This window comes from Varanus komodoensis, unplaced genomic scaffold, assembly GCF_004798865.1.
Source record: "Varanus komodoensis strain SLA01 unplaced genomic scaffold, ASM479886v1 scaffold8, whole genome shotgun sequence".
In the NCBI taxonomy this organism is placed as follows: domain Eukaryota; kingdom Metazoa; phylum Chordata; class Lepidosauria; order Squamata; family Varanidae; genus Varanus; species Varanus komodoensis.
Genome location: NW_025336481.1, coordinates 20,936,946 through 20,964,780, shown reverse-complemented (window position 1 = coordinate 20,964,780; position 27,835 = coordinate 20,936,946). Strand labels below are relative to the sequence as shown.

Here is a 27,835-nt window from a genome sequence, read left to right as displayed (position 1 = left end):
ATGCTCCTTTGCCAGACAGATTGCAACAAATTCTTGTTACATTTTGCTTCTCTACCATTCTTCCAGTAAGTTCAGACCATCACATATGCATGTTGTTAGTTAACCTGGGTTGTCACCAACCCAAGATAGAATAGGACATGCAATTTTCAATGGAGACAAAATGATTCTATCACTCTGCACTGTGAAAGAAGGGGAGTAGGACTAAAGGCTATAATTTAGGGGATAGAACACTTTGTATGGAAAAAGTCTCTGATTTGATCTGCAACATCAAAGATTAGGGTTGGGAAAAGAGAAAGAGTCCAGTCTAAAATGTTGGAGAGCTACTATGTAGGGCAGACAATACCAAGGTAGATGGATTATTGCTCTTGAATAGGACAACTTCCTATATTCCTATGACTAACCCAAAGGTCACCCATTATACTTCCTGACTGAGAGGGAATTTGGAATAAGAACTGCTTGGTCCAAATCAAACAAATTGCTCACTGCTTCATACTGGTTTGCTGTACCGTAACATTTCACACACTCTCCCAAGCATATTCCCTCTCCAGTAAATAATCACATACCTCCCACCTGCCACACTGTGGGGAAGGCAGGCATTCTGTTCAGGATGAGTGCACTGTAGCATTGTGCTTTGTTGCTTCTTCTTTAAGAGTTTATTGGCATGCTTTGTTGCTATTCCCCTTATTTGGAATAAACTCTCTGCTCCCCTGTCATTTGACTATTTAATGGCCACTATATTTTGGAGCTGTAATTTTAAAAAAGCAAGGAGTACTGTGCATTTTAAACAGTAACTGTAACTGTGGCTGCTTGGATAGCACACATATAAAGTGTGAATACTTAAATCACCTGTGTTCTATCCTTGATGGGCTATCAGCTTCCTACCAGGTTTACAGGCTGGTCATGCATGCTTTAAAGCCCGTTCTAGTTCTGTACCAACCTGTGGGTGGACATGGCTCAAACTGTATAATAACTAAATGGCTAATTAAGCAGGATTTACTGTTCATTGCCAACAGCCAGGGTATTTAAAAAGGCCTTCTCCCTATCGCTATATTTGCAGAAACTTAGACTATAATGCACTGGGTTTGAACAGTATGGATAAGAGATTTGCATTTGCAGCTTTCCCTGTGGTCTACACAGTACAAGTCTATACAGATCAACTCAAGAATAAGTCATGTGAGATCAACGAGGCTTACTCTTAACAGGGCTGATTTCTGCACTGCTTTTACAGTTGGTGAAGAGGCAGCATTTTGACAAACTCCTTTCTTTGAAAATTGATTGGGTCTTGAAAAACCAAGACAAACCTACGTATTTACTGTGCAGCTCCAGTTGTGTATGTATGCAAAAATTAGAACAAGTGGTTTGAAATAAAGCACAAATTAAATATTTGTTTACAAATGAAATTAAAAATTACTGTGGATGTGGATGGACAAGTCCTACTGCTAACAATCAGAAGGCATTGTGTCTTTTCTTCTTTAATGAATTTCCAATGTTAAAAAAAAGACAGAAGCAGCAGTGGGACAATGTGAGACTGTTATGGGTGGAAGATGGTAACATGGTAACAGCTGTCTAGAGAGATGATGGACTCTCCCACAGCAGAGACATTCAAAAAGAAACTAAACTGCCATCTGAATGGGATAGTGTAAATTGGAGTCCTGGAACAGCAGGGGGTTGGACCCTATGGCCTTCATGGCCCCTTCCAACTCTACTATTCTATGATTTGGATCCTTCCTCTAAAGTTATTGGAATGATGCAAGGCAATGGTACCATAAAACTTCATCTGGAAGCACCTGGTGATATTTTAAACAGTAGGAAGTGGCAATATCTGATGTTGTAGTCTTAGAGATAATACCTGGAGCCCTCAACAACTGTGCAACTACTTATGTAAGCACAAAGAAATGGTGGATGTATTTTTCATTAATAGCACCTCTCTTGAATATAATTCATTTTCATGGGCACTGGACCCTTATGCATGACTGTTAGTGGGGTCCTATACATGGTAACTGAGAAGTAAGCCCTGTTAAGTTCATTGGGACTGTTTCCAGGAAGATGTCTGTGAGGCTGCAGCTATTGTCTTTTAAACCTGATTCTGAAAGACTGCATCCATTTAGAATAGATTGATTGGAAGACAATATCTGAATTATAAAAGATGGCAGAATGTTGGAAGTGGCATGCTTCAGCCTGACCTCTGTGTACGGGCATATAAGGTTTGGGTTTAATTTTTTTCTTCTGCTGATATGAAAGACAATGCAGACACAACATCTAAACATTCTTAAGTGCTGTACTCCCTCCTTAAAGGCACTTCCAGGTTTCTGATGGTTCTTGGGCAAGACTCACTACCTTCCTGCCTCTCTTGCTGCCCATCTTCTTTCTTACAATTACTACCACTTGTTTGCTTGGCCAGCAGCCAGCAAGCTCCAGTAGACACCAATGTGCCCTTTTCTGGCACCTGCTAAGGTGTTCTTCCCCTCCCCCCCATAACAAATTTCTTATTAGCAGTTGGGATTGCTGTGAAATAGGTTTCTGCTGGTGTGAAAAACTGTGGGTTTGAAGGTGTTTAGTGAGTTGGGGTTCAGACCACACCTTGTATTCAGACTTTTTGGGTAGCTTACTTATCCTTTGGCACACCTCACACAGCAGTCATTTTGTTGCACTGCTCAGGAAAGTTCCTCACATTTCTAAATGCCTGCACAACCCCAAAAGATGTCCACCCATGAAGTAAGCAGAGGTGCCTGCAATGCCTTCTCCTTGCATCACTGGTGTGAGGTGAATGAACAAGCAGATTGCAATGGTGAAGAAGAGGTGCAAGTCCAGGAGGGCTTGCTCAGCAACCCCACTTGCAGGTCCTTGGTAGGAACCCAACCATGCCTATCCTTGATGCTGGCCCTACTTAAAAACTGTAAGTGACAACCGCCTTCTCCACTTCACTATTTTATGAAGAAGGGAACTGTTTTTGTGTTATTTTTGACCTTTTACTGATACCAGTTCTTATGGTACAGTGCAAATAAGGTTTAAAGCAAGGGATGGGTTACGGAAGAAGTGCTCTCCCCCCTTACATTCAGATGTCCCAGCCTGGTACCCTTCCCTCCATATGTGTTATAGTCTGCTACTTGACTATGGTACTCTAACAAATCTGGAAATAATTTGGTTGGGAAAGGCTACCCTACTGGATTGCTTAAAGGAGCTGTTAATAGCTTGGAAGAACACTTTCTTCAGAGAGCATTCTTGACTGGTAAATGAGCACTATAGTGGTGGCTGAGGCAAAAGGAGAATATTAAGCTCTCCTTAGCCAAAGTGGCTGTTCCACCATAATCCCTTCAGGTGTGTATTCAAGTGAAACCCCATGAAGTTAATGGGATTTACTTGTGAGTCAGCATGCATAGGATCAGGCCATGTAGTAAACCTCACAGCTGCTGGAGTCTTGTTCACTGAAGGAGGGTCTATCATCTCCCTAGGCAGCAGATTGTGCTGCATTTTAAAACAGGATTACAATCAAGTCCCACTGGGAGTGTTAAGCATGTATCTCTCTCCCTCCCTCAGAGAAATGACTAGCACTTAAAGTGCTCAACTTCTGGGTCCCTTCCAGTAATTATGTTCCTCATTTTCTGTGATGTCAAAGTCAACCTTGCTTCATAATGAAAGAAACACTATATTTGCATTGTCAGTACTTCTGTGCAGCAAGTAGAAGACAAAAGTCTCTGATGAATGCAGAATATGCAGAAGTAAAATAGTTTAGAATTTGCAAATGAACTTTTTAGAGTGGAAAGAATTTTTTTATCTTATTTTTCCCCTCATTTAGGGATGTTATGGTAGGTAAGGCAGGAATTTAGACAATCTGTACAAAATTAAATCTTTACACATCTTTTCAGCGAGAAAGTGGAAAAGGAAGAATCTGTAGTTTGCTTATCCTCTCTGTAGAAATCGCATACCTCAGCAGCATTCTGCTGAACTCAGTAGCATCTGAGCCAACAATATCAGTTAAAAAGCCTATCACTGTAACATTCATACAGATAGGAATGTTTATTGAGAAAATAAGACCTGCAGTTCGGCACAAGGCATTATAAGCGGGGGAGGGGAAAATAATGCATAAATCACTGATGTCCATAAACAAAGAATTCACGCATCTTTCGCATCTGCGGGCAAGGATGCTTTTTTTCTCCTTCTGTACCCCAAGAGAGAGTTCCAGAGAACGCGTGCACGACAAGAAAAGCAGCAACACCTCAGCCTGAGAAGCCTTCCTCTTCAAGTCGGATGTCTTCCTTTTTTTTTTAATAATTATTTTTTTACCAACTTCCTTCCTGCTTTCAACGGCCAAAGCTCAAAGCTGAGAGGAAAGAGGAGCCCCGGACAGAGACGCCGCGCAGTGAGCTGGGGAGGGAGTGAAGGAGTAAGTGCACATTCCCGGTGGGGCGAGGCGGAGGCGGCGGGGAAGGGGAAGGGGAAGGGGAAGGGGAAGGGAAAGGGGAGCGAAGGCGAGGAGGCGATGCTGCCGCCACTGCTGCGCTTGCCGGCCGCTTGGCCATGCTCCCAATTTGCTTCTGGCCAGGGAAGGGCCAGCAGCCGTCACCCCCCAGACCCACTCCAGAGGATGACAAAAGGAAAGTGCCAAGCGCTGCTGCAGAGACAATGAGCAGCATGGCCGTAGGGTGGGAGGAAGAGGAGAAGGAGAAGCGCCTGCTGCTGCTGCGACGCAGCAATGCTGGCAGGGCGCTGCTGGCTGCTTCCAGGGTGGGCACCCTATGGGAAGCAAGAAACGGGTTATGGGCGTGGGGGGAGGGAGGCGTAGAATTTGGGACCCCAAGCACCTGGTTGGGGAGGGGGGTGAGTCCGGCGTTCGTTCTGCCCTGAGGTCCTGCGTGCGCATCTCTCCTTTCCTTAGGGGAAAATTCCGTTGCATTTCCTGAGCTAAAGCCCGTCTCTCATTCACAGCAATTCCAGCGGCCTCCCCAAGTGCATTTATTTTATTTTTAGACAAGGTTTGCTGTTCAAGTCCGAATGATTAAGAGACGTCGTTTGGTTTGGCCCTTCTGGCACATACTTCCTCCGTGTAACGTGGGACAGACAGATGTTATTCACTGTGTGGTGGCTGCAGAGACGGGGGGGGGTCTTTTTTAGGGTGGATTCGACCCCCGTAGTTAAAGCCCCACTGAGTCGTGCCAGTTCACAGGAACTGGGATGGACAAACTTGGGGTTCTGTGCTTACTGTAGTCCTTGTTTTCAGACATGCTAGTTTTCCCCTACTTGGCTTTTTCCAGCAGTGTTAGGCTGCAATTCCCATGATCCCCCAGCTAGCTGGCTGGGGATTATGGGGGTTTTAGCCCAACACATCTTGAGGGTACTGGATTAGAAAATGCTGATGCACTTAATGAGGAATTTGGAAATCCACTACCTGGAGAGGCAGATTGGTTAAAAAGTGAAAACTATTGGAGCATTTTTACATCTTCCTTTGGTCTAATAAAATCTACACTATGGTAATTAATTTTAAAAGTTGCTAATAGAAAGCTAAATGTAGAATTGCTGAGACTTAACAGGTGAGAGTTAGAAATGCATCATAGATTAAAGAAGAAACGTAATCAAGAGGCTTTTAAGGAAAGATAAAGTTGGTCACCTCATGGAAGTGGGTTCAGTCATCTGGGTACTTAACTGAAAATGCTCTCTGGAGTAAGGCCCTTAATCTTAAATGCAAGGTGCAAGCAGGTTTATGTGGTGGCAGGTGCCAGGGCTGGCCCTGTCATAGGAAGAGGAAGGTGGCAACACTGGAGCAAAAAGAGAAGTGCTGTGCAAAAAGAGAAGTGGCATGGAAGTAGTGAACAACAACAAATTGTTAGATCAGCTTCTGTAGTTCTGCAAACTTTAAAAAACTCTGCAGCCCTTAGCAAACAACTAAATCAAGGGTGTGCCCCAAGTCTTTAAAAAAAAAAAGTAAGTCCAACAGTAAGCATGTGTATTCTGCCAACCAATGGCTCTGTTCCAGAATGGTACTGGTAGCTGGCTAGGGCTGGATATCCCCAGCCACAAAATCCTTAGCCCAGAGCAGTTGAATCTCAGCCTGAAGGCTGAATTTAATTTCAGAGACATTTTCAAGGGGCTGATATCTGGTGTGTAGGGAAGAAAAAAAAATTAGCTTAAGACAGCATATTTTAGCTTAAGCCCTTACCTTTTAGAATAAGGCAAATCAGTGTTAAAGCTGGAAAATCACAGAACATTTTGACATGGGTGGTGGGGAGGAACCACCTAATGATGTGAGATAGGGATATGCCCATCTGTGGAATAGATTGGAGCCCAGTAGGCCTGAGGTACCTCTCTTAACTTGTTTCAAAAATGCAATTTTGTCTGCTCTGACCCTACTGCATCTCTAGTTTTCATACAGTGTCTGCTGCTGTAGCTATGACTCTTGGCTCACAGAATCTCCATCCTCAATATGAAAGGAAATGCCACCTTTTTCAGCCACAGAAACTCCATGCCCCTGAAATGGAAAGGAGCTTCATTTGCTTGTGGGATGGTAACAATACTCCTCTAATACTAAACTAGGAAAGCTACTGCTAATCAAACACAGAACCCCATCCCTCCTCCAGTATTTTGATCCAGAGGCAATAGCAGGGTTAAAACTTCATACCTGGCCTCGCCAATCTTTTTGGACCTGTGGGTACCTCTGGGAATTTGAGAAACATATGTGATTATCACTATAAAGTGCCTAATCAGTGGATAGCTACTTTGGTGGTTATCTGTAGCATCTGTGGATCTTAGACTGCATCTTATTCAGCAAAAGCATTTGTTTTCGGTTTACTGAACACCTCAGTATCTTTACCTTTTATAGGAGAGCCTTTTTTGCAGCAGTTAAAGGCACTACTTAGCAGTCTGACTTAGTATGCAGTTTTTCTTCACCTAAACAGTCCTGTTGGACTAATTTGGTTGTAGAATGTAAATTAATAATAGGTGGACTAGAGATTGCAGTCTTTGTTTTAGCAACTGTGATTATAAATCTAAAGGATAGAAGTTATTACAGTGTGAATCACCTTTGTAGTGTTTATACCTGGTCTTTTTGATGCACTTCTTTGGCTGTAAAATAGGGGAGAAGCACTTTCTTACTTCTGGTTTGCATGCTTTGAGAGTAGGTAGCGAATTCATGGATTCTTTAAACAGACAGAATAGCAGGGGGTAAATGTGCACAATCAAGACATACTTTTTTGTTTCTGGAATAAACACCTATGCAGCAAAGAGAAAACAAGAATTTCCTATTTATATTTTATGTGCTACCATAGTGCTTCTCTTGGAATCTGCAGAGAAGATGGTTACTTCCTTTTTTGTATTTGGGAATCACCAGTTGTGATAGCTTAAACGTTTCCTTCTTTAAAATGGTGCTTTCTTTATAGCAATGGTTCAGGAATTCTAATGCTCTGGGGATTTTTTCCTTTGGGAACACTGAAGCACTATGCTACTATGGAAACAATTTAAAAACCAGAGTGTGAACAAAGAAAAGCTACAGGAATGGGCAGTGGATGCAAAGAGTGAAGGCACTGGGAGGAAGAGAGTGAAAGAAGTGGGGGGGGGGGGGGCAGGGAGAGAAAGTGTTTTTAAAATTGGTTAGAAAATTGAAAGGCAGGCAAAGAATTGTGAAACAAATCTTGCACAGTCTTTCTGTGCAAGATCTCATGTATCCTGCCTTCATATTTCAGATTCTTCTAAAATCCTAATTTTTAAAACATGGCTATGCAGCTTGATTGCACCTGTTAGACTCTGGAGACATTTAGGGCATGTCAGAAGCTAACTGGTTTCTTCAGAATGTTTATGTATTGAAATTGTTCTGATAACATGATTGCCTATGAAATCTGCACTGCTAGGCAACCTCTTTCCCCTTCCCATTAGTGTGACCCAAAGTGATGTTAGCAGTGGGTCACCATGCACTGCATCATTCCTCTCTGGAAATAAACAATTTGTCTTAGTGTTATAACGGCTTGGGACCTGGATACCTAAAGGAACGCCTTCTTCCATATTTGCCCGCCCGCCCCCTGAGATCAGCGGGAGAGGCCCTCCTCTGGGAACCCTCCGTGAAAGACATTAGGAGGCTAAGTACCCGGAGGAGGGCTTTCTCTGTGGTGGCGCCCCGCCTATGGAATGCACTCCACAGAGAGGTCCGCCTGGTGCTGTCGTTATTTGTTTTTTGGTGCCAGGCTAAGACCTTTTTATTTAAACAATATTTTAATAACTTTTAATATCATCTATAGGTTTTAATTTGCAGCCAGGGTGAATCTGGATTTTATTTGTATTATTTGTATTGTGTTTGTTTATTTTATGTAAGCTGTCCTGAGGCTATGCGATGGGATGGCATACAAAAATTCTAAATAAATAAAATTTCTGGTTGAGGGTAACCTGGAACAGTACAGTGAATGTCATCTTTGTTTTTATGAGGGGAATGAGAGGAGCTTTAAAAAATAATAAGGTTTGAGCCTTCATAGTTGAAGAGAAAACACAGTCTGCTTCACTGACTGTGTTTGGATATCATTTACAGTGAGTTTTGGTTTATCGCGTTGGAAGCAAGCCTAACTTCCCTCCTCTCAACACAGACTTGAGTGTTGTCCTCCTCTTCCGTGCAGTCATGAGGAGGAGTTTGGAAGTTTTCATTTCCGGTTTAGATTAACTGCTGCTTGTTGTGTTGTCTGAACCTGGCAACCTGTGGTTAATCTTAACAATGGTTTATTTGCAATAAGGCAATGGTTCACTGTGATTTGTTTCAATAAACCATGTTTCACTTTAGCCAGCGTTAAGGAAATGTATTAAACTGTGATTAGTCAAAACAGAGGCAGAAGTTTCCAAATCTACAGTTAGGTATTAGTCTACAACAGCATTGCACATTTTAGACATGATGTTAGAGGGCAGCCTATTAGGACTGGAGCTGCAGATCTTTCATTTGAAATCCCATATTTGGATGGCTATTTGGCACACCACCCTGCTGTTCGTGAGCACTTGCTAAAATAAAGTCACTGGAGCCCTGATGAGCTCAGTTGCATCTGATTTACCTGCATAGCTGGCATTTTGCCCACATCTGCTGCAGCTTCCTGTTTGGATCTTTCTGCTCGAAGTTTCTTTTTCTTTTTGTGCTCCTCCCCCCTGTTCTATGTCCATATTTCCTGTATACAAATAGGGGGGTCTCTTTAGGAAACAGCTTCCTTTAAAGACACACAGAGACAGATGTTAGAACATATGTACATTTTCATATGCAAATCTGTGGATTTTTGTGTTGTCCTGTGAACCTGAATCATGGATTTTTTTCTGTTCCTATTACCACCTCTGCACATAACTTCATAACCTCTCCCTATGCCAGCAACCAAACCAGTGCATATAACAGTCCGGAATAGGCAACATCTAACTCCATAAACTCTTGAAGGAGTGGATAATTAAATGGTGGAATCTGTTTATTAGTAACAGCAGCTAACTAATTCAGCCAGCTGAACTTGACCATAAAATGAGGTTGGTAAATGTGATAGTTCTAGTCAGCCTTGTGCCTTCTTGGGAAAGAAGTATAGGTGGCAGCTATGCAGATAAAAACTGAAACAATAAAAGAAAACATTCAAGATCCATATGCTTATTGGGATTAGTCAACAATAGAGCTGTACATGTTCTATTTCCTACCCTTTCCCCATACCAATAACCACACTGGTGCATATGGCAGTCTAGAACAGGCAGGAGAACTCCATAAACTCATGAAGGATATAATCATTAATAAGGGGTTCTTAGTAGTAACAGTAGCTAGCTAGAAAGTAGTGCTTTCTAGAATACAGCACTTTACCTGCATGAAGTGGCCTTAAAGGACCTCAACTTCACCATATAGAAATGGGAAAGTCACCACATAGTGATTTTTCCACCTCAGAAACACATGTGAATTAGATGTGTATAGTTTTATCAGAGGAACTTCTTGGAAGGGTCATCTGTTTTCTCGTAGAATTCAAAGTTAGAATCTTTTGGTGCCGGAACCCTGTTTTCCCTATCCCAATTAAGCACAGAATCAGTTAAAACATTTCTGAAGAAAGTTGTTGGTGGCAGTAGATTTAGGCTGGGAAATAGTTGAATACACACTCCCTGAGACCTAGTGCCAGAGTTAATGGAGATGGGGGAAGTGTAGGAATATTGGTTTGGGTCATGGGTGTGGGAGTCTACCTTAAAGTTAACTGCAGAGTCATGGCGCCATAATGACATTTAAAAAATTATTCTGACATAATCTGTCATGGGCTATGGTCCATTTTGGTATTGAATGTCTGGGCATGCTGATAACAGATGGTAACAATAGCTTTGGGGGTAGCAGGAATAGGCCCTCTTCATTTTTAAGAGGTTATGGCCCTTCGTCAACCTTCTTACAACCCTATATGTATGGGAGTAGGGGGAGGGGTTGATGGAGCCAGGCAGCATAACTGTAAAAGTCCATAACTGTCCCAAATGTGATAGTTGCTGCATTGAGTAGGCACTGTCTCATACAAGCAACACTCAAGGAGTGTTTGAATCTGCCTCTTCCTGTGTATTATACTTTCCCCTTCTTAGCTTATGCAGATAAATGTTTCACTTGTGTCTCTCTCCTCTCCCCATTTTGCTGTTATGCTGTGTACTTTTCAAAGCTGGGGAGAGATGCTTTTTTCCTGGAACACATGATAGCATAATATGTGAGTGCATATCATTTAAATGTGGGCTGTTTAATGGCCTTTAGAGCCTAGACAGTAGATCACATTGAGGCTGATAGTAGCTGTATATCCTGCACTGTAATTACTTGGACTATTTTTGTATGCCTTTTCTCTTTTGTATAGATTATGGTTCTACATTTCATAGACATTATTTGCTTCTCTATATGAAACATTTAACTTGCCACTTTAGCAAGGGGTCTGCTATCTTTGTGGGAGGAAGAATGTCTTTTTCATAAGGGGTTTTTTTCTCTGAGATTTTTCCTTCTCTGTCTTTTTGTATGTTTCTGTATATTTCATGACACAACTGCAAAGTGGCACTGTGATATGGAGCAGAATTGCAAATATATACAAGGCTTTCCATAGTGGATCAGGGCAGCATCTCAGATACTACTGTACCTTTGTTTGAAAAAGCCTGTGAGAATGGCTGAAGTGCACTGAAAAGGCCCTGGAGGATGAAATATTATGTAATGGACCCATAGATTTTCATGAATCCTTAGCCAAGTTCAAGATGATAATGTAAAAGTTATTTTCATTTGTGTTGTAATTTTGCTGGCTGCACTGTTGTAGAACTGTTGTAAAACTTAACAAAACATGAACAGAGCCACTTCTCAAGTCCCTTTGTTCTCTGGGCAAACTACTTAAACCAGTCATCAGGGTGGCTAATGTTGTTGTTAGTTGCAAAGTCGTGTCCAACCCATCGCGACCCCATGGACAACATTCCTCCAGGCCTTCCTGTCCTCTACCATTCCCTGGAGTCCACTTAAGCTCATGCCGACTGCTTCGATGACTCCATCTAGCCATCTCATCCTCTGCCATCCCCTTCCTCTTTTGCCATTCCCAGCATTAGACTCTTCTCCAGGGAGTCCCTCCTTCTCATTAGGTGACCAAAGTATTGAGTTTCATCTTCAGTATCTGGTTTCTAAAGAGCAGTCAGGGTTGATCTCCTCTAGGACTGACTCTAACTCATCAGTTTCTCCACCAGGATATCATGGGGCACTTCATCAAAGGCCTTGCTGAAATCCAGGTAAACCACATCCACTGCATCCCCTCCATCTAGCCATCTCAAAACCTTGTCGTAGAATCCCACAAGGTTTGTCTGGCAGGACCTGTTTTTGCAGAAGCCATGTTGTGTGGCTGTCAGCCTCCCTTCCCTATCTAGCATCACTAGATCTCTTGCTATTATGAGCTTTTCCATAGTTGTTCCTACAATGGACATAAGGCTAACTAGTCTGTAATTCCCCATGTCCCTTCTACTACCCTTTTTGAAGAACAAAAGACAGAGAATGTTTCTTTTAGCCTCCTGAGAGTACTGAAGAATATTAAAAATCGCATTAGCATAACTGTGCCTAAATAAAAATGTAGTTGCTGTGAAAGTGTTTTGGAGTGGGGACTTGCTGTTGCTGCATGTCCCTCATAACAAAAAAGTAGAGAGTAATTCAGTATAGGAAAATTGGCTAGTTTATATTTTCCCTTTAAGGATGGTTTTAAACTGGGCAGGAGGGAGGACTGAGCCTTGGAGTCACATCACATGACTAGCCCCAGCCATGGTTCTTCCCATCCCTCTTTGTTGTATTCTTGCCAAGGAGTGCTGGGAAGTGAAATTGGCAAGGATCTTTGTCTAGTCTAGATTGTAAATGACAACTGCAGGGTTAGTCAATGCACTCTGGTTATCTGCCCATTCAAAGCACATTTTTTGTGACATTGTGCATGTGCTGTAGTAGTTGCTGTGTTGGATTTCCACATCTTGTGGCATTGCTTCATACCCGCTCTAGATGCTGGAGAACTGCAACTGTTTCTCACTTTTTGTTTTCTGGTGTTATATGGCAGATAGCACAGAGCTTTTAGAGGATAAATGATTTCAAAGGACTGAAACTGGAGAGAAGTTGCACTGCTTATCATTAATGGTATTGTATAGTCAGTATTTAGTAGGAGTCTCTGCCACATCCTGCATGCTGTATTTGGAACAGCAATGGAAGCACTAGCTTGGTAATGTTGGGGTAGAGACTCTAATTTGTCCAGTGGTGAAATAGTAGTGCTTGAAAAGTTATGATCTCTCTGGAATTATACAACCTGGAGGGTATGCCAAGTTTGACTTACACATGATTATCTGTGTTTATTGTACAAGCAAATTATTGTGTGGTATTGTCCCTGCCTTAAAATCAAATGCTACTCCATTTGCTAACTTGGATTTAATACAGGTTTAGAAAGCATGGCCTGTATGTTGTTTTTAGATCAATGCCATGGAGGCCCAGGTTCAAATCTCCTCAGTCATGTAGTTGACTGGGTGGCCTTGGTCTAGTCACTAACTCTCAGCCTAACCTATCTTGCAGCTTCATTATGATGCCTGTGTGTGTCTGTGTGTGTGCATCTGAAAGCCTTGTAGCCTCCCTGCATTTTTTGAAGAAAGGGTGGCATACCATTCATACCATCTGTGCAGGAGGTCCCCCCTCCTTCCACTCCCAAGAACATTCCAAGAACATTAAAATTTCTACTTTTGAGGACTATTTGTTCTTTTTCCTTCCAGCATGCAGATGTGAAAAATTTAAGGGGATTACGCATCTAATCCTCTTCTAAACAACCTTATAGATAGATTTCCATCAACATAGCTGTTGCATGGATGTTTTATATATGGCCATAAATCTCTTGCATGATAAAGTATGACAAATCTTCATGGTCCATTACTGCTTTTGCTTTTTTCTTGAGCACCTGAAAAATGAAAACTGAGAGATCTTACAGTCTGGATTACTGAAGATCTTCCACCCCATTGTGTTCTTATGCTAAATGGCACTCTCACCCCTTTCCTTCCTTCCTTTCACCTTACCTATTTGTGAGCTCTCTCATACTTCTTTCCTCATTCCTTGCTTCCTGGCAGCAAACCAACCCAGCAGGCTTATTCTGCTTGTGTCGCAAAGGGAGCTCCCATCTAAGCCACCATCAAGAATGCTGTGCATTGAATTCAGTCTTGCTTCCTCCCCTTTTGGAGAAGTTTCAACATTTAACGGCTGCTTGTAGGAGTCTGCAGCCAGGGCATGTGTTGTCATAGGAACAAGCCACATGCTTCCTTCCTGCACAGGAAGGGGACCTGGTCATAGCACAGACACCAGCTATTTTAAGTGTTGTGCAGTCGAGAAATTGCATGGTATTTGCAGCTGGATCCATCGGCATAATTTTTTCTTTTTAATGTTATGTTGTAAGTTCCATTCAGGTATTTTCCTTCATTGCTTTTCCTTCTAAATGTCAGTGGTAGCCTGTCCTTAACTGATAGAAATTCCTGTTAGTTGCTGCTTAGCATATTTATTGATTTTGATTTGTATTGATTAAGGCTGGTGTAGATTGTAATAGCTGTTGTTCACGAAAGGAGTTGCATGCAGTGGGTGGTACCTGAAGGGTTGCTTGTCTCTGTTAGTACAGCTTGAAGAGGTTTCTTATCCAGAGGCAGCTGCAGACAGTGTTTGCTGGTTAGCGCTTGAGCTGTGTGAAACATTTTGTTAACTCAATGATGATGTGGCTACGTGTGCAGAGAAGAGATTTTTCTGCTGAAATGGTTCCAACCTGGTATTCTGGCATCCATGTAAAACCATTTTGGATGCAGTTACAAGCATTAACCCCAGACCCTGTTGCAGTGGGTGCAGGAAGATCCCGGAGCTGGCAGCTGCCGGCTGAATCCCCACGTATGCTTGTCATCAGGGTCGCCAGCCAGGAACATCCAGTAGTGGGCAGATGGGATTGCTGTGCAGTGCTTGCAGTGCAGCACAGGGCTGGCTTGTGCCGCACCAGCATGTTGTTGCTTCAAGTAAGCATAGTGCTGGATTTAGAAAGCTCAGAACCATCCACAAGTAGCAAGGAGGTATTTCAGGTTCCCCTAACAGGAATGTATAGAAACCATAAACCATGACAAGCATGCTGGATTCTCTTATGCTGTTGCTAGTGCCTGTGGCTTCTTCTGCCTAAGGAGAAGAGGTGGCGATGGGAGGGAGTGGGCAGGAGCCCTTTGCTACCAGCATGTTTCTGGGCACAATTCACAGTGCTGGTTATGACATATAAAGTCTCGTATGCCTTGGAACCAAGCTACCTGAATGAGTTCCTTCAGCCATATGAGCCTGCTCAGGTTTTAAGATCTTTGAACAAGGCCCTTCTCGAGGTTCGTTTGGTGGGAACACAGGAGAAGGCCTTCTTGGTGGCTGCTCCCAGCCTTTGAATTCCTTCTGAGGAAGGTAAGGTTGGTTCCTTCTTTGATGTCCTTCAACCAGCAAGCAAAGGTGTTCTAATTCATGCAGGCATTTGGCACATGAGCCGGTCTGTTAGGTTGTGTGTGTTTATTCTTTTTTTGTGTGTGTTTTAAAATTCTGTTTTTAATATATTTGCTTTATGGTAGTTTAAGACTTTATTTTAAATTTTGGTTTCTATTCTAGTGAGCTATTTTGCACTCCGTTTCTTTGGGAGAGGTAGGCTATAAGAGTGATCTTATGGTCCCAGAAGAACATTCTAGAAGTTACGGTTTTTCAGAGTTGCTCTCATCATTCAGACACTGTTATGAAGGGCCACTCTGGTATCTGATCCTCTCCCCTGCCTCTGCGGAAAGAGTGGTGCTATCTTGGAGAGATCAGAAGGAGAAGGGGAGAGACCAGCATATGAGGAATCCTATGGTCTCCAGCCCATAATGCCCCCACTAGTGTGCCCTTTCAAGCTGGGCTCTGAAGCCCATCTGGATGGAAAAAACAAAACACAGAGGGCACAGAGGTAAAAAATTGCCTCTGTTCCTTCCCCCAACCTTTGTCAGCAGTAGCTGAGCAAGGAACTGGCACATGGAAGCCTCTGTGCCCAATGCATAGGATTTGCCCAAATCAGATAAATGGACATTTGCTGAAATCTTGGCTCACTGTTAGCAGGAGCTGGGCTAGATGATTACCATGGGTATATGCTTGCATTTTACAACTTTTAATGTTTACTGCCAAGAGCACCCAGTGTGGGTAGGTCTGGTGGCATACATTTTTTTTAAAAAAATATGTAAATGCATCTATAGTTGCTAATCATGGTATTAAATACATTCAAAGGAGGCAGGAATATCAGCAGCTATGGAAATGGGTAGAACAGGCATCCTCAGTGGCTTAGAGTTAGAAGTGATTGGCAGGGACTAGAGTGCCATAATTTTTTATTGATTTATTTATAATGTATTTTATATAAGTTCAAGGACTGGAAAATGATGGCACAGAAATACTGAGATAGGCAGTCCTTTTTTGGTTTGACAGCATGAAAAACTGGCAGGTGCTGTTATTGCTTTTCCTGTCAACATGACTACAACTCAGCCATTACATAGCTGAACTACACGGAACCTTCCAGTTAAACATAATTGTTACTTGTGCTTGTAAAGGTATGTAAGTGGATGTATATGTAACCACATAATTGTTTTACTTACAGCAGAAGCCTGGTTAAAGACTTAGGAGCTCCATCAACATCTGACTTTTACGCTAATTGGCAACTTCTGCTTCCGAGGCTAGCAGGCAGCCATGACTGAGAAAGATCCAGAGGTGCATGTGGAAGATGATGACGATGAGCTAGATAGCAAACTGAACTACAAGCCCCCACCTCAGAAGACACTGCAGGAACTGCAGGAGTTGGACAAGGATGATGAGAGCCTTGCAAAGTACAAAAAGTCTCTGTTGGGGGATGGCCCCGTGGTGGCAGGTATGGCTTAAAGCTATGATGGGAAAGGGGCCCTGGCACTGTTGAGAGGTGCTAGGGCTGGAGGTGTGTTCCATATGTGTATTACAGATTTTCAGGTACTGTTTGTTCCATCATCTATAGAACTGGATTTTGTGCAAATGCACACTTCCAAAAATGTGCAAATCTTCTCCAAATGTGCATTTGCTTGCTTTCATCTGTGGGGAGAACTGTGACTGTGCATGTTTGGTCAGTGTTTTTTTTTTTTTCGTGTTATTCTACACGATTTGTGTAAAATTAGGAAAAGTTAAAAAAAAGCATTTGCAAGTTCATGGATTTCATGTGACTTGGGAAAAAGTGGTCATCTGCAGAATCTACATATGGGATTCATAGAAATCCTACCTCATTTCAGTCCATTGCAGAGTTTTCCAACATCCCTATATGGTGCCCTCCTGATGTTTTGAATCACAACTCTAATCAGCCCCAGCCAGCAGGGCTGATGGCCCAGGATTATGGGAGTGGTGTCCAGAACATCTGGGGAGCATCACATTGGCAAAGGCTGATGTAGAGGGACTAGTATTGTTTCAGATGGTAAGTGTCCAGAAATAACCTCTGAAACAGAGGAAGTAGAAATGTGTTGGCAAATTTAATTGATCTGGGTAAGTTTGAGATGACAAAAAGACAGCTTCAATTAGATTGTATTTAGGAAGTAATATGGATGTTACTTTCATTCTCCCAGTCTCCCCTGCCTCTTGTCTCCCTTTGACAAATAACCTTTATGTTGCTTGGCATTGGAGCCCTTGCTTAACCCATGAATTTTTAAAAAACTGCAGTTAAAAGGATCCTACTCTGCAATGGCTGAGGGAGGCTTCTCCACATCCTGAAGGGAAACTGCAAGTCAGGTCACTAGCTTTAATAGGGCTGTTTCATAGTGCATAGAAGATTAAACTAAGGCATATATGTGCTTTTGGTGCTGCAGTTCTAGCAGCCACATCAGCTTCCCCCAACCTGGCACCATGTAGATGTGTTGGACTAAAACTCCTAGCAGGATGCCGAGAGTTGTAGTCCAACACATCTTTAGGGTGCCAGGTTTGGTGAAGCTGCCCTACACAATGGTCTGTAACACAAGTGTACAAAATTATGCATGGTGAGAAAGTGGAGAGGAAGATATATTTCTCCCTCTCCCATAATACTGGAACTCAAACTCATCTCAAGAAGCTTGACTGGTGGGAGATTCAGGACAGTTGACAGAGGATTTACCTCACACTTCTACAAGATGTAGTGATGGCACTTTGGAGAGTTTTAAAGAAAGACTGTATAAGACTGTCAATGGCTACCATTCCTGGTGGCTGCATGCTACCTCCAGTATCAGAGAGGCAGTATACCTGTGTGCACCAGCTGCAGGGGAACTTGGATAGGAGGATGCTGTTGCACTGATATCCTCCTTGTGGTTTTCCCTGGACACAGCTTGTTGGTCACTTTGTGCGCAGAATGGTGGACTAGATGGACCCTTGCTGGTCTAATTCATATTAGCTCTTTCCATATGCTTTTTTATCCATGAAAACTGAAGACTTCTAAGAAGCACTTAGGCACAGGTTGCAACATTCACTGCTCTTGGTTGGGGCATTCAGGATTCAGGTTGGAAGTACTTGTGGTGAGTGCACGCTTGAATTATTTCCCACAAAGATGGTCTCCATGCATGTAGAAAATGTAGGGAGATGACTGTGTGTGTGCCAGGAAGCTTTCATGAGAGAACATTTAAGAATGCAGTCCTCTCTTTGCAGCCTGAAGGGAAGCAATCCAGAAATTGCTTCCCTGCTTGATTCTAGAAACTGCTCCTCAGTCCTGTACGCCTTCTGCTGGTTATATTTCTGAGCCAACATGCTTAGAATAATGCAGTCTTGGCTTTTTTCTGTGGAAGGACTTGGCTGCTGATGGGTAATATTTGAAATTCTGTATTTAGGAACGTAGTGAGTTGATCCTTATCACCTGGTCTCTTGGAAAGCAAGGCAGTGCTTTCTTCAAGGAGCTGATGCTACAGGAGTCTTTGAGTAGTGAAGGTGTGAGAGCTATTTGGTTAACAAACTGAACATCTCTTCTTCCTTTCCTCCCTCCACAGATCCAACAGTTCCCAATGTGACTGTCACTCGGCTCACCCTGGTATGTGATACTGCTCCAGGGCCAATCACCATGGATCTCACTGGTAAGCGACATTCTTTTCCTTTCACTGCATATGGGGTTGGTGAAGAGTTCAACTGAAGAGGGAAGGCCTGGACCTGGTTTCTTGTTTGAATTTTGTCCTGTGTATAGTGAGACTAATCCCCAGGGTAGCCTTTCCCAAGCAGAGCTGTCTAGTTGGGTTGGAGTGCAGCTCCCATTTTGCCTAGCCAGCATGGCCCAGCAATGCTTAATATATGTAAATGTTATCTCAAATGTTCAGGGTGCTTCATATATGTTACGTGTGCAAGAGCTCTGCAAGATGGGCTGATCTAAGTGTCCAGTGGGGTTGTTCTTATGTACCAATTAGGATAAGACCAAAGGTCTGGAAGATTTTTTTTTAATCAGTCCTGCATTTCTAAGTTGGCCTATCACATGCCTCCCAAAAGCCCAACAAGCGAAGTATGAATGCGATACTCCTTCCCAGCTGGTATCTAGTCAGCCTATTGCTGGAGGTTACGTTCCATGTAACTTGCCATGATTAGTTGACACTGATACATGTATCCTCTAAATTTGTCCAGTTATCTTCAGCTTGTGGGCATCACTCCATTTTGTTGTAGCAAATTCAATAATGAATACTTTACTCTGTTCACCTCAGATCTACTGCCAGTCAGTTTCATTATGTGGCCCCAAGTTCCACTGATCATGAAAGAAAGACAAAAACGTTCTTTCCATTCGCTCACCCTTCAGCACATGAAACCGTGTGTCTACCATTTCTGCCCTTAATGCTCTCTCACACCCTTGAACAATAATTTAAAAATGCTTAGACTTTTAAGCTTTGCCTTACAGGGAAAGTACTGTAATCCTCTGCCCATTTTGCTTGCCCTTTTCTACACCAGTGACAACATTTTGTTGAAGTGACAATGAATTGCTGGAGCTATTTAAGCAGAGGTGAAGCAGCTACCTGTCAGTGTGGTGTAACTGCATCCTTCATGGAAAATATTGCATTGAGTTGGCAGTTGCACAGATGACCTCAAGGTCCCTTCCAGCTCTAAAATCCATGTCAGTAGAAGGTTGCAGCCATGTTTTCTAAAGCCTCATGATTTAGAATTGTGAAGTGTCTGCTTGCCCTGGCTGAGTCTTACCCAAGCTGCTGCCCACCTAAGATGTTGAAGAAGATGATGGAAGATGTAATCCTACACATCTGAAGGGCACCAGGGTGAAGAAGACTGTTGTTGCCGCTTCCTTTTGGCACAGCACTGAAGCAATAGTCCTTTTTGCAGGTTTAAGCAGTGTTCTGTGTTCCTGTAAGTTCAGCAACCAACAAGAAAGAGTCACGCTTCTCCTTATATGGGCCTTTATTTGATGAGAAAGGAAGTCAGGGCTTAGCCGAATTCAGATGCTTCCTCTTCAGCTGAAATCTGTGGGGGAGGTCAGACCACAAACGGCTTTTTTGATTGTAACACACTAAAACATAATGCATGTTGCATCTACATGTTAGTCCCCTTCTCCTAACCTAGTAACAGGTGCTTTTACATGCCTCCCACTCATTTCAATGGAGGTTGCACAAGTGGGTTGTGCCCATTGCTTCTGTATTCACTGGAATGAAACAAATGTGCCCCTATGCATGAATATTTATGGTTCAGCAGTGCACGCACTTTCTGATCTGCATGCTCATTTGAATCCATGCGGCATCCATGCACACAGGCAGGGTAAGGCATATCTAAACTGCAGGCTTACAAAAGTAGTTTAATAGTGGCATTATTTCCTCAGACAACTGCACTCTGATTCAGTGAAGGGGCAGGGCAGAGTGGGGATTTCTCAATTTCTTCCTGAGAAATCCTGTGGATATCCTGAGATAGCTCAACATCTTTTCAGACTATTTCCAGGATTTGTTGGCAGAATTACAGTTTTTATTTAATTAAAGCTTATTAATTTAAGCTTAATCATTTAATTTAATTTAATTATTTAATTAATGCCACCCTGCATCAAAATGGAATCCAGTTATGCAGGAATAAAATTGAGCTGTATTTGCAGTACAGATAAACTGACATGTGCTTGTTCATGCTCAGTCCACCAGTGTCTTACAGTCAGAGGAGTCAATGGGGTAAGAGGTGTTTTCTTCTGTCTGCCTTAAGAAGAAGGTCACCTGAAACTTTTCCCCATGCTTTAGGTGATCTTGATGCTCTCAAGAAAGAGACCTTTTCATTAAAGGAAGGCGCTGAATACAGAGTCAAGATCCACTTCAAAGTGAGTTACTTTTCTGTTGGTATCTTCCATGGCAGTCCAGGGCTGGATTCTGTCCTCTGATGAATGTTTTACTGAAGTCTGGTCCAGTGTTAATTAGCTCATTGTTGGCTTGACTATGTTGTATCTGACTAAGATGGGTTTCTCTGCATGAGGCATGCAACCTAGCATTTTACTGAGGCTTCTTTTGTTTCCTTTGAGAGAGGATTAGGGTGCCTTTTATATGAGTTTTTCCCCCAGGGGTTTACCGCTGGGATCCCCATGGTTTTTTTTTTTCCAGAGGGGTATATGCAGACATGAATGGATATGCCCCTAGGGAAAAAAGCAGGGGGAACTCTATCAAAAGGGGTGGGGGCAGAACAAATCTTAAAGAACACGGGTTCAGAGTAGCTTGTTGGAAAAATCCTGTCTGGGTCTGGATGACACAACGGTCAACCATGGCTTGCTCCCTGTGGTGCGTTGTTCTGCTGTAAGAACCAGATCAATGTCTGATTGTGCTGGATGAAGGCACTCCAGGTCAGTTGCTGCTTATATCAACTTCAGCTTTGCACTGACCCTTAAAAGACATCTAATATAGAGAAAGTGGAAGGTTCCTTCCTTTGTGTGAATGCAGTAGGAGAACCTAGCTGAAACATTAGTTTATATATTATAGCTGCCATTACAGAGGCCATCATAGAGTGAAATCTATGGTCCTGTGTGGATGTAGCAGCTTGGGGGCAAGCGGCTTTTACAGTCTCTCCAGCCTCCAAAAATGGAGTGTGAGAGAAGTGGCATGAATAGGATGGAACTGAGGGAGGAAACAAGGAACAGGGGAAAGTACAGGAAAGAACTGCAACCAAAACTTGAATTGAATAACCTCAGCAGGCTGTGCTTTGCTCTTGCAGGTAAATAAGGAAATTGTATCGGGCTTGAAATATGTGCAGCACACTTATCGGGCAGGAGTGAAAGGTAAATGAATTATTGTTCTTCTCCTTCAGCAAAGTTCCTTCCAATTCTTTCCTTGCAGATGACAATTCTGTAGTTCTTTGTCCTCTTTCCTTCTAATACTGCCTCCTCAATCTCTTGCTCACCTAACACAAACGTTTGGAGGAATAATTAAAAAAAACAACCTACCGAGGTCTTTACAGAACCTCTTGTTCCTTTCCACATATGGAACCCATGAGTTGTTAGTGGTTTCTCTGCTAGGCTTTTAATAAAGGGCACAAGTGAATTGAGATCCATTCAGCTTGCCCTCTGCTCTGAATAGCCAGGCGTTTTTGTTTTGTTTTGCTATGTTGCTCTGCAGAGTGGCAAATTTTTTCATTCTTCAGTTTCCTGCAGTCCTGTTCACACACCATGCCTGCTGCAATTTTTAAGTCAGCTGGTATTACTCTCAGCAGCAGCAGACCATGTTGTGCTCTCCTGCAGCCTAATCTAATGTGTGCCTCAACAAACTGTATTGAATGAAGGCTAGCAAAACTATGCTGAAGGGCCATCTGGCCTGTGTGTGGCTGAAGCAGTCAGCATGCAGTCACTGCACGCAGACTGATATGGCACCAAGTCAAAACTGTAGCTGCCACAGACAGAATAGTTACACTTTCTATACCAAATCACAAACCAGCACACAGTCACAAGCCAAAACCTGCCCAAAAAATTGAGAAAAACAAGCAGATGTAAAAGGTGTGCACAGAAATGCATTTATTTAAGGGAAAATAGTCACAACACTGATTTATCCAATGGGAAAGAAATGCATACCTTTCAAAATGGTGAACAGGAAGTGCACACTGTTGGAAATAGGATGGAACAAATTTAAGTGTGGATATTGGACAACCTGGTCAGATTTCATGGAAGTGGTCATGCTTGCTTGAGTCTGAGTGATTGCATGATTGTCTCTTGTGGTTTGCATGTGTATTCTGTCCTGTTGTGTCCCAGCTCTGATTACTTCCCCTGTTACACACTCTTTTCTTGTGCGTGTTCTCTCCTAGTGGACAAAGCTACATTCATGGTGGGCAGCTATGGGCCACGACCAGAAGAATATGAATTCATGACACCTCTTGAGGAGGCACCCAAAGGCATGATGGCTCGAGGAAACTACCGCAACAAGTCCTTCTTTACTGATGACGACAAGCATGACCATCTCACTTGGGAGTGGAATTTGGCCATTAAGAAGGAGTGGACAGATTGAGTTCCACCTAATTTCCTTCTCTTTACTTTCTCCTGCCACTTGCGCTGTATTTCAGGCGTGCCAGTCTCTGGCACCTGCATGCCATGCTTCTTCCACACAACCCACCTGGCCATTTATTGTCACAAGAAATTCTGTTAACACAGGCCTTTGGACAGACTCTGTCTCTCCTGGTGCTACACTGAAATACAATCACAAGGAATTAAAATGGGACACACCATCTCTCTGCTTGCACAGGATCAGTCCTTGAAGTGCCTTTGCTAGGATGATGCTAACTCAACCCTGTTACTATCGGGGCAGATAGGTTGTCCGCACCTAAAGGTATATAGCTATTATCCTTTTCTCCTTGGAGCCTGCATTCACTGAAAACATCTTTGCCTATGAGTGGATTCTATTTCATTTAAACTTTGGGGGGATGTAATTCCCAAAACTGCATTTGGAAACCTTGCCTTTAACAGTAACAGGAGATGCAGTACCTGCCCTGGCCTGTAAAGATTTCAGTGTCTTTGAAAATAAAGCCAGTCTTGTCCTTAGCTTCTGCGTGAGCCTTCCATGTTTCTTCAGTACAGTGACTTGTTCTGTCCTTGGTACCTGCAGAGGATCAAGCTGATGCAGATCTTCAGTAAGTGGCAAAAACTGATCCAAACACTTTATTTCACATATAAGTTGTTAACCTGTCCAAGCGGAAATCAACATTTAGTGATTGGGTGAAGGGAGATAGCTTTCCTCTGGGCAATATTGTGTACTTCCAGGCTTCTTACCTTGAAATGTTAAACCTTTATGGCATAACATATACTGAGTGCTTAGACTCTGAATGGGGCTTATAGTTAGGTGAGCAAAAGGTAGGTCCTTGGGTGACATAAAGTAGTCTGGTAGATATTTCTGATATCAAATTCTAAAGTAATTTTAACTAAGTTACGTCCCCCCCACCCCACCACACACATGCAAATATGATGCCACTGAAATTACAAAAGCCTGGAACAACTAGGAGTAGGTTTTTGTTTGGAAGGACTGTGTTCTGTTCAGTTTCAGTTTTGTATAGGAAACTATTTCCAGGACTCAGAATTCTCTAATTGCAAGTCATGCCTTTCTACAGCTCTGGTTGTTGGATCTTGGGGTAGGAAAAGGAATCAGAGTTTATCTCAGAAGCCTGAAGTCTGATTGTCACAGTTTTGTATAGAACTTAGATGTGACACTGCCCTTGCCCAGAGTGCATGCAGTTTATTAAACAGGCAGGACAGTGTTGGAGTGGCAAGATAATGTAGAAGAAGTAAGGCTGGAAGTATAGTCAAGGTGGTGATGAACTGGTTCTAAGGATATTAGTCTGTTCTGATCCAGTGGGTGGGGGTTGATGCTCCTATAGAATGTATCATCTTAACTGGACAATAGGCGAAAACACATATTTAGGCAGTTGTTTCTTTAAAAGTGGATGTATGAAATCTCTCTACGTAATGTGCAATTAGATCTTTAGTTCTTTATGTGAGGCATTTTTACCTAGCTCTTCAGCCAAAAGAGCTCCCTGAGTGGCTTACAGAAATCAGTACAGAAACCCCTGACTTCAGGCTTATAATGTATAAGGTATGACACCAGAAAAACAAAAACAAACCCAACCTGTGAGGGACGGGTGGGCTGGAGCGAAGCAAACACTCTCTAGTGCTTAATTACAAAATTGGAGCATAAGTCATAAGAAAAAGCATGCTGGGTCAGACCAGTGGTCCATCCACTATAGCATTCCATTTGCACCAGGGCAAGCCAGCTGCTCACTGGCTCCCTCAAGCAGGATGGGTACAAGAGTGCTACCTGCTCTGGTATACGCAGCATGCTGCCTCTGATAATGGAGGTAGAACTTAGCCAGCAAGGCTAATAGTGATTGATAGCCTTCTTTATACAGTTGCCATTCCCGTTTAAAGCCATCCAAATAGGTGCCCATCACTGCCCATTTCTGGGGGCAGTGAATTTCATAATTTATGTGCTGTATGAAGAGAACTTTCTTTTGTCTGTCCTGAATCTCCCACCACTTACCTTCTTGGGATGGTCCAAGGTTCTGGTATTATGGAAGAAAGAGAAAAATGTCTCCCTCCTTGCTTTCTCCATACCGTGCATAATTCTAAACACCTTCTATCATGGCTCCCCTTATTTGTCCTTTTCCAAGCTAAACAATCCCAGTTGCTCTAGCTTCCTCACAGGGGAATTTCTCCAACCCCTTGATCATTTTAGTTGCCCTTCTGTGCACTATTGCCAACTCAATAATCCCCCTTTTTAGGTACAACAACTAGAACTGTGTGGTTGCTCCAAAAATTTGTATAAGGGGAGTACAATCTTGGCCTTTTTTATTTTCAGTTCCTTCCTAATTATGCCTAACATGGAGCTTGCCTTTTGCATAGCAGCTGCACATTGGGTCTTTTTCATTGAGCTGCCAACCACCACCCCAGTATCTCTCTCTTCATCAGTCACTGCTAGCTCAGATCCCATCAGCCTATACTAGAAGTTGAGGCATTTTGTTCCCACATGCATTACATTACACTTGCTTTTACTGCACTGCATTGGTCAATTTGATGCCAATTCTTTCAGCTTGAAGAGATCCCTTTGGAGCACTTTATGATTCCTTTTGGTTTTAACAACCATAAATAGTTTGGTGTCTCAGCAAACCTGGCCACTTCACTGCTTATTTTATGAATAGGTTGAAATTCATTGGTCCTCATTCAGAATCCTGTGGAACCCCAAAAGCCCTTTGGAAGTCTGAGCAAACATTGTCTACCGATTTTCACTTGTTCTCATGCTTGGATATATGAATAGGGGTAATTAGAGTTCTATGACACTTCCAAAGAATTGTAAAAGGTTAGTGAGACATGCCTCACATTTGCAAAAGCCATATTGATTCTTTTTCAGTAGAGCTTGTCCCTCTCTGTGGTTACTGATTCTATCATTAAAAATGCTTTCAATTACTTTATTCAGAATAGATGTTAAACTAACCCTTTCTCTAGATCCCCTCAGATCCATTTTTAAGAATTGGTGTTGCATTTGCCATTCTCCAAACCTCTGGTACAAAGATTGATCTTAGGGGCATATTACATATTTTGGCAAGAAGCTTAGCCATTTCATATATGAGCTCTGTAAGAACCCTAACATGGATACTATCTGGGCCTGGTGATTTATTCAGTTTCACTTTGTCAGTAAAGGTTGAGAATTTCATCTTTTGTCACTGCAATCTGCCTTAATTCCTCAAACTCACTTGCAGAATGCATAAATTCGGGAATAGGAATCTGCCCTGTCTTCTGAAATGAAGACAGAGGGAACAAAATCATTCAACTTCTCTTCAATCTCTTTAAGTACTCCTTTATATAATGTATATGATATAATTTATATAAACATATATAATTTATATTTAATATAACATTCTTATCGTGATCAGCTGAAATGAATAGTTCAAGGAGTGAAGGGCCTGAAATTGCTGGTGTGTTCACAGAGCTGATGGAATGGTCCGCTTCCCTTGTTTCTCTCTGCAGCCTGATGGGGCGGCTGCTGCCAGGGGACAGCTGATGGAAGGAGGAGCCTAATGAGCTGGCTTCTCTACAAAACTGATGCTGACCTTGCTTCCTTTCTCCCTCCTTTCCACCTGGTAATTGTCTTAGGCAGTGGGAATCACCACTGAGAAACAGATTCTGCTGGGAGAATCAGATTCTGGGCAGGTTCACATCAGTATATAGGGTTGTTTTTCTCTGGTTCAGTCCATAGATAGGGAAGTCATGCTAACAGTGGAGCAAATTTGGGCAGCCATGCATTTTAAACATCCAGATGCCATACCTAATTGTTATAGTGTTTTAAATATGTGTTATATTTGTAAACAATCACAAGCTGGCAATATACTGATCTTTTTATAACTACAGAATTAATTCACTGAATAAAGCTTCCATGGAAAATTGCCCATACTTTTTTTGTTCTCTCTTGTAGATGGAAATCATTACTATGGGACCACACACACACCACCTTATGTAAACCTGTAATCACAGAAAAGGGAGTGGCAAGGGGAATGGCAAGTTAGAGGAGAGGCTAAATAAAGTGACAAAAGAGATCCTCTAGAAAAATGGAATATTTTAGTGTGGAGGGGAGTAAGTTGACATTCCCAGGTTTGAATTCAGATGCAGGAAAAACCACATTGCTATAGTCCACTAAACAGTTGTTTGGCCAGATGCTGGGGTGGAGTATGGTTTGATTGGGAATCTGGTGATGCAGCAGGAGTGCAGGGTGTGCCACAGAGGCAAAGGACTCAGAGAGGGTCACAGAACCCTGGTGCGGGGGAGGGGTGCATGCAGTCCTCATGTTGCTACCCCTCTTTGAGGCATATTCACTTCCTTTCAGCGTTCTTTTCTTGTGTGAGGGAGAGGGAAGAACACCACTTCTGAGAACATGCCTATCTACATGGGATAATGCTTCTTTGAAAACAAAGCACATCCATGCCACACAGCAGGAGTCTTTTTCTTCATATATACACCTTTCATATTATTTATATAGATTTAATCCATACAGTTGATCCATTGAGATTTCTTTAACTGAATAAATGCTAGGAGAAAAGTGGTTTTGGTGGGAGCACTACCCAACCTAGAGTGCCCAGTAAAGAGAGATCAAGGAAAAACACAGAAAGGGTAGGGAGTCCCTCTTTCTTACCTAAATGGTGCTGTTTTTGTGCCATATTGATAGTGCTGAAAAAGAGGACTATTGCTGACGAAATGAAGAATCTATTCTATAAAAAGAAGAAAGAAACCACTGGGAGCTTTGGTCCCCACAAGTCCATTATCTCAGAAAGTACTGGAATGTTTTCCTATTCCCAGGTGTTTTGATCCCACAGCCTTAGAAGTTGTCACATCTGATTAAGTGATAGTTGTAGAAGTCAGTTTGAAAGCTCAAAGCAGGACGCTTAGCAAGGGGGAAAGCTACCAAAGCA

General features: G+C 42.5%; 1 protein-coding gene across 3 annotated transcripts in view; it reads left to right on the top strand.

Moving 5' to 3' along the window:
- ARHGDIB (Rho GDP dissociation inhibitor beta) overlaps positions 1-23,426 on the top strand; it is a 33,121-nt gene extending 9,695 nt beyond the window's left edge. The window contains exons 1-6 of one of the 3 annotated variants that reach the window (XM_044455360.1): positions 2,568-4,384; positions 16,089-16,352; positions 18,448-18,531; positions 20,659-20,735; positions 21,617-21,680; positions 22,697-23,426. In XM_044455360.1, coding sequence (XP_044311295.1) covers positions 16,175-16,352; positions 18,448-18,531; positions 20,659-20,735; positions 21,617-21,680; positions 22,697-22,896 — 603 coding nt within the window. In that variant the 5' untranslated portion in view covers positions 2,568-4,384; positions 16,089-16,174 and the 3' untranslated portion in view covers positions 22,897-23,426. Of the gene's footprint in view, positions 1-2,567; positions 4,385-16,085; positions 16,353-18,447; positions 18,532-20,658; positions 20,736-21,616; positions 21,681-22,696 lie in introns of those variants that run through there. The other 2 variants (XM_044455359.1, XM_044455361.1) reach the window with 2 other exon arrangements.
- Positions 23,427-27,835: the final 4,409 nt, after the last annotated feature.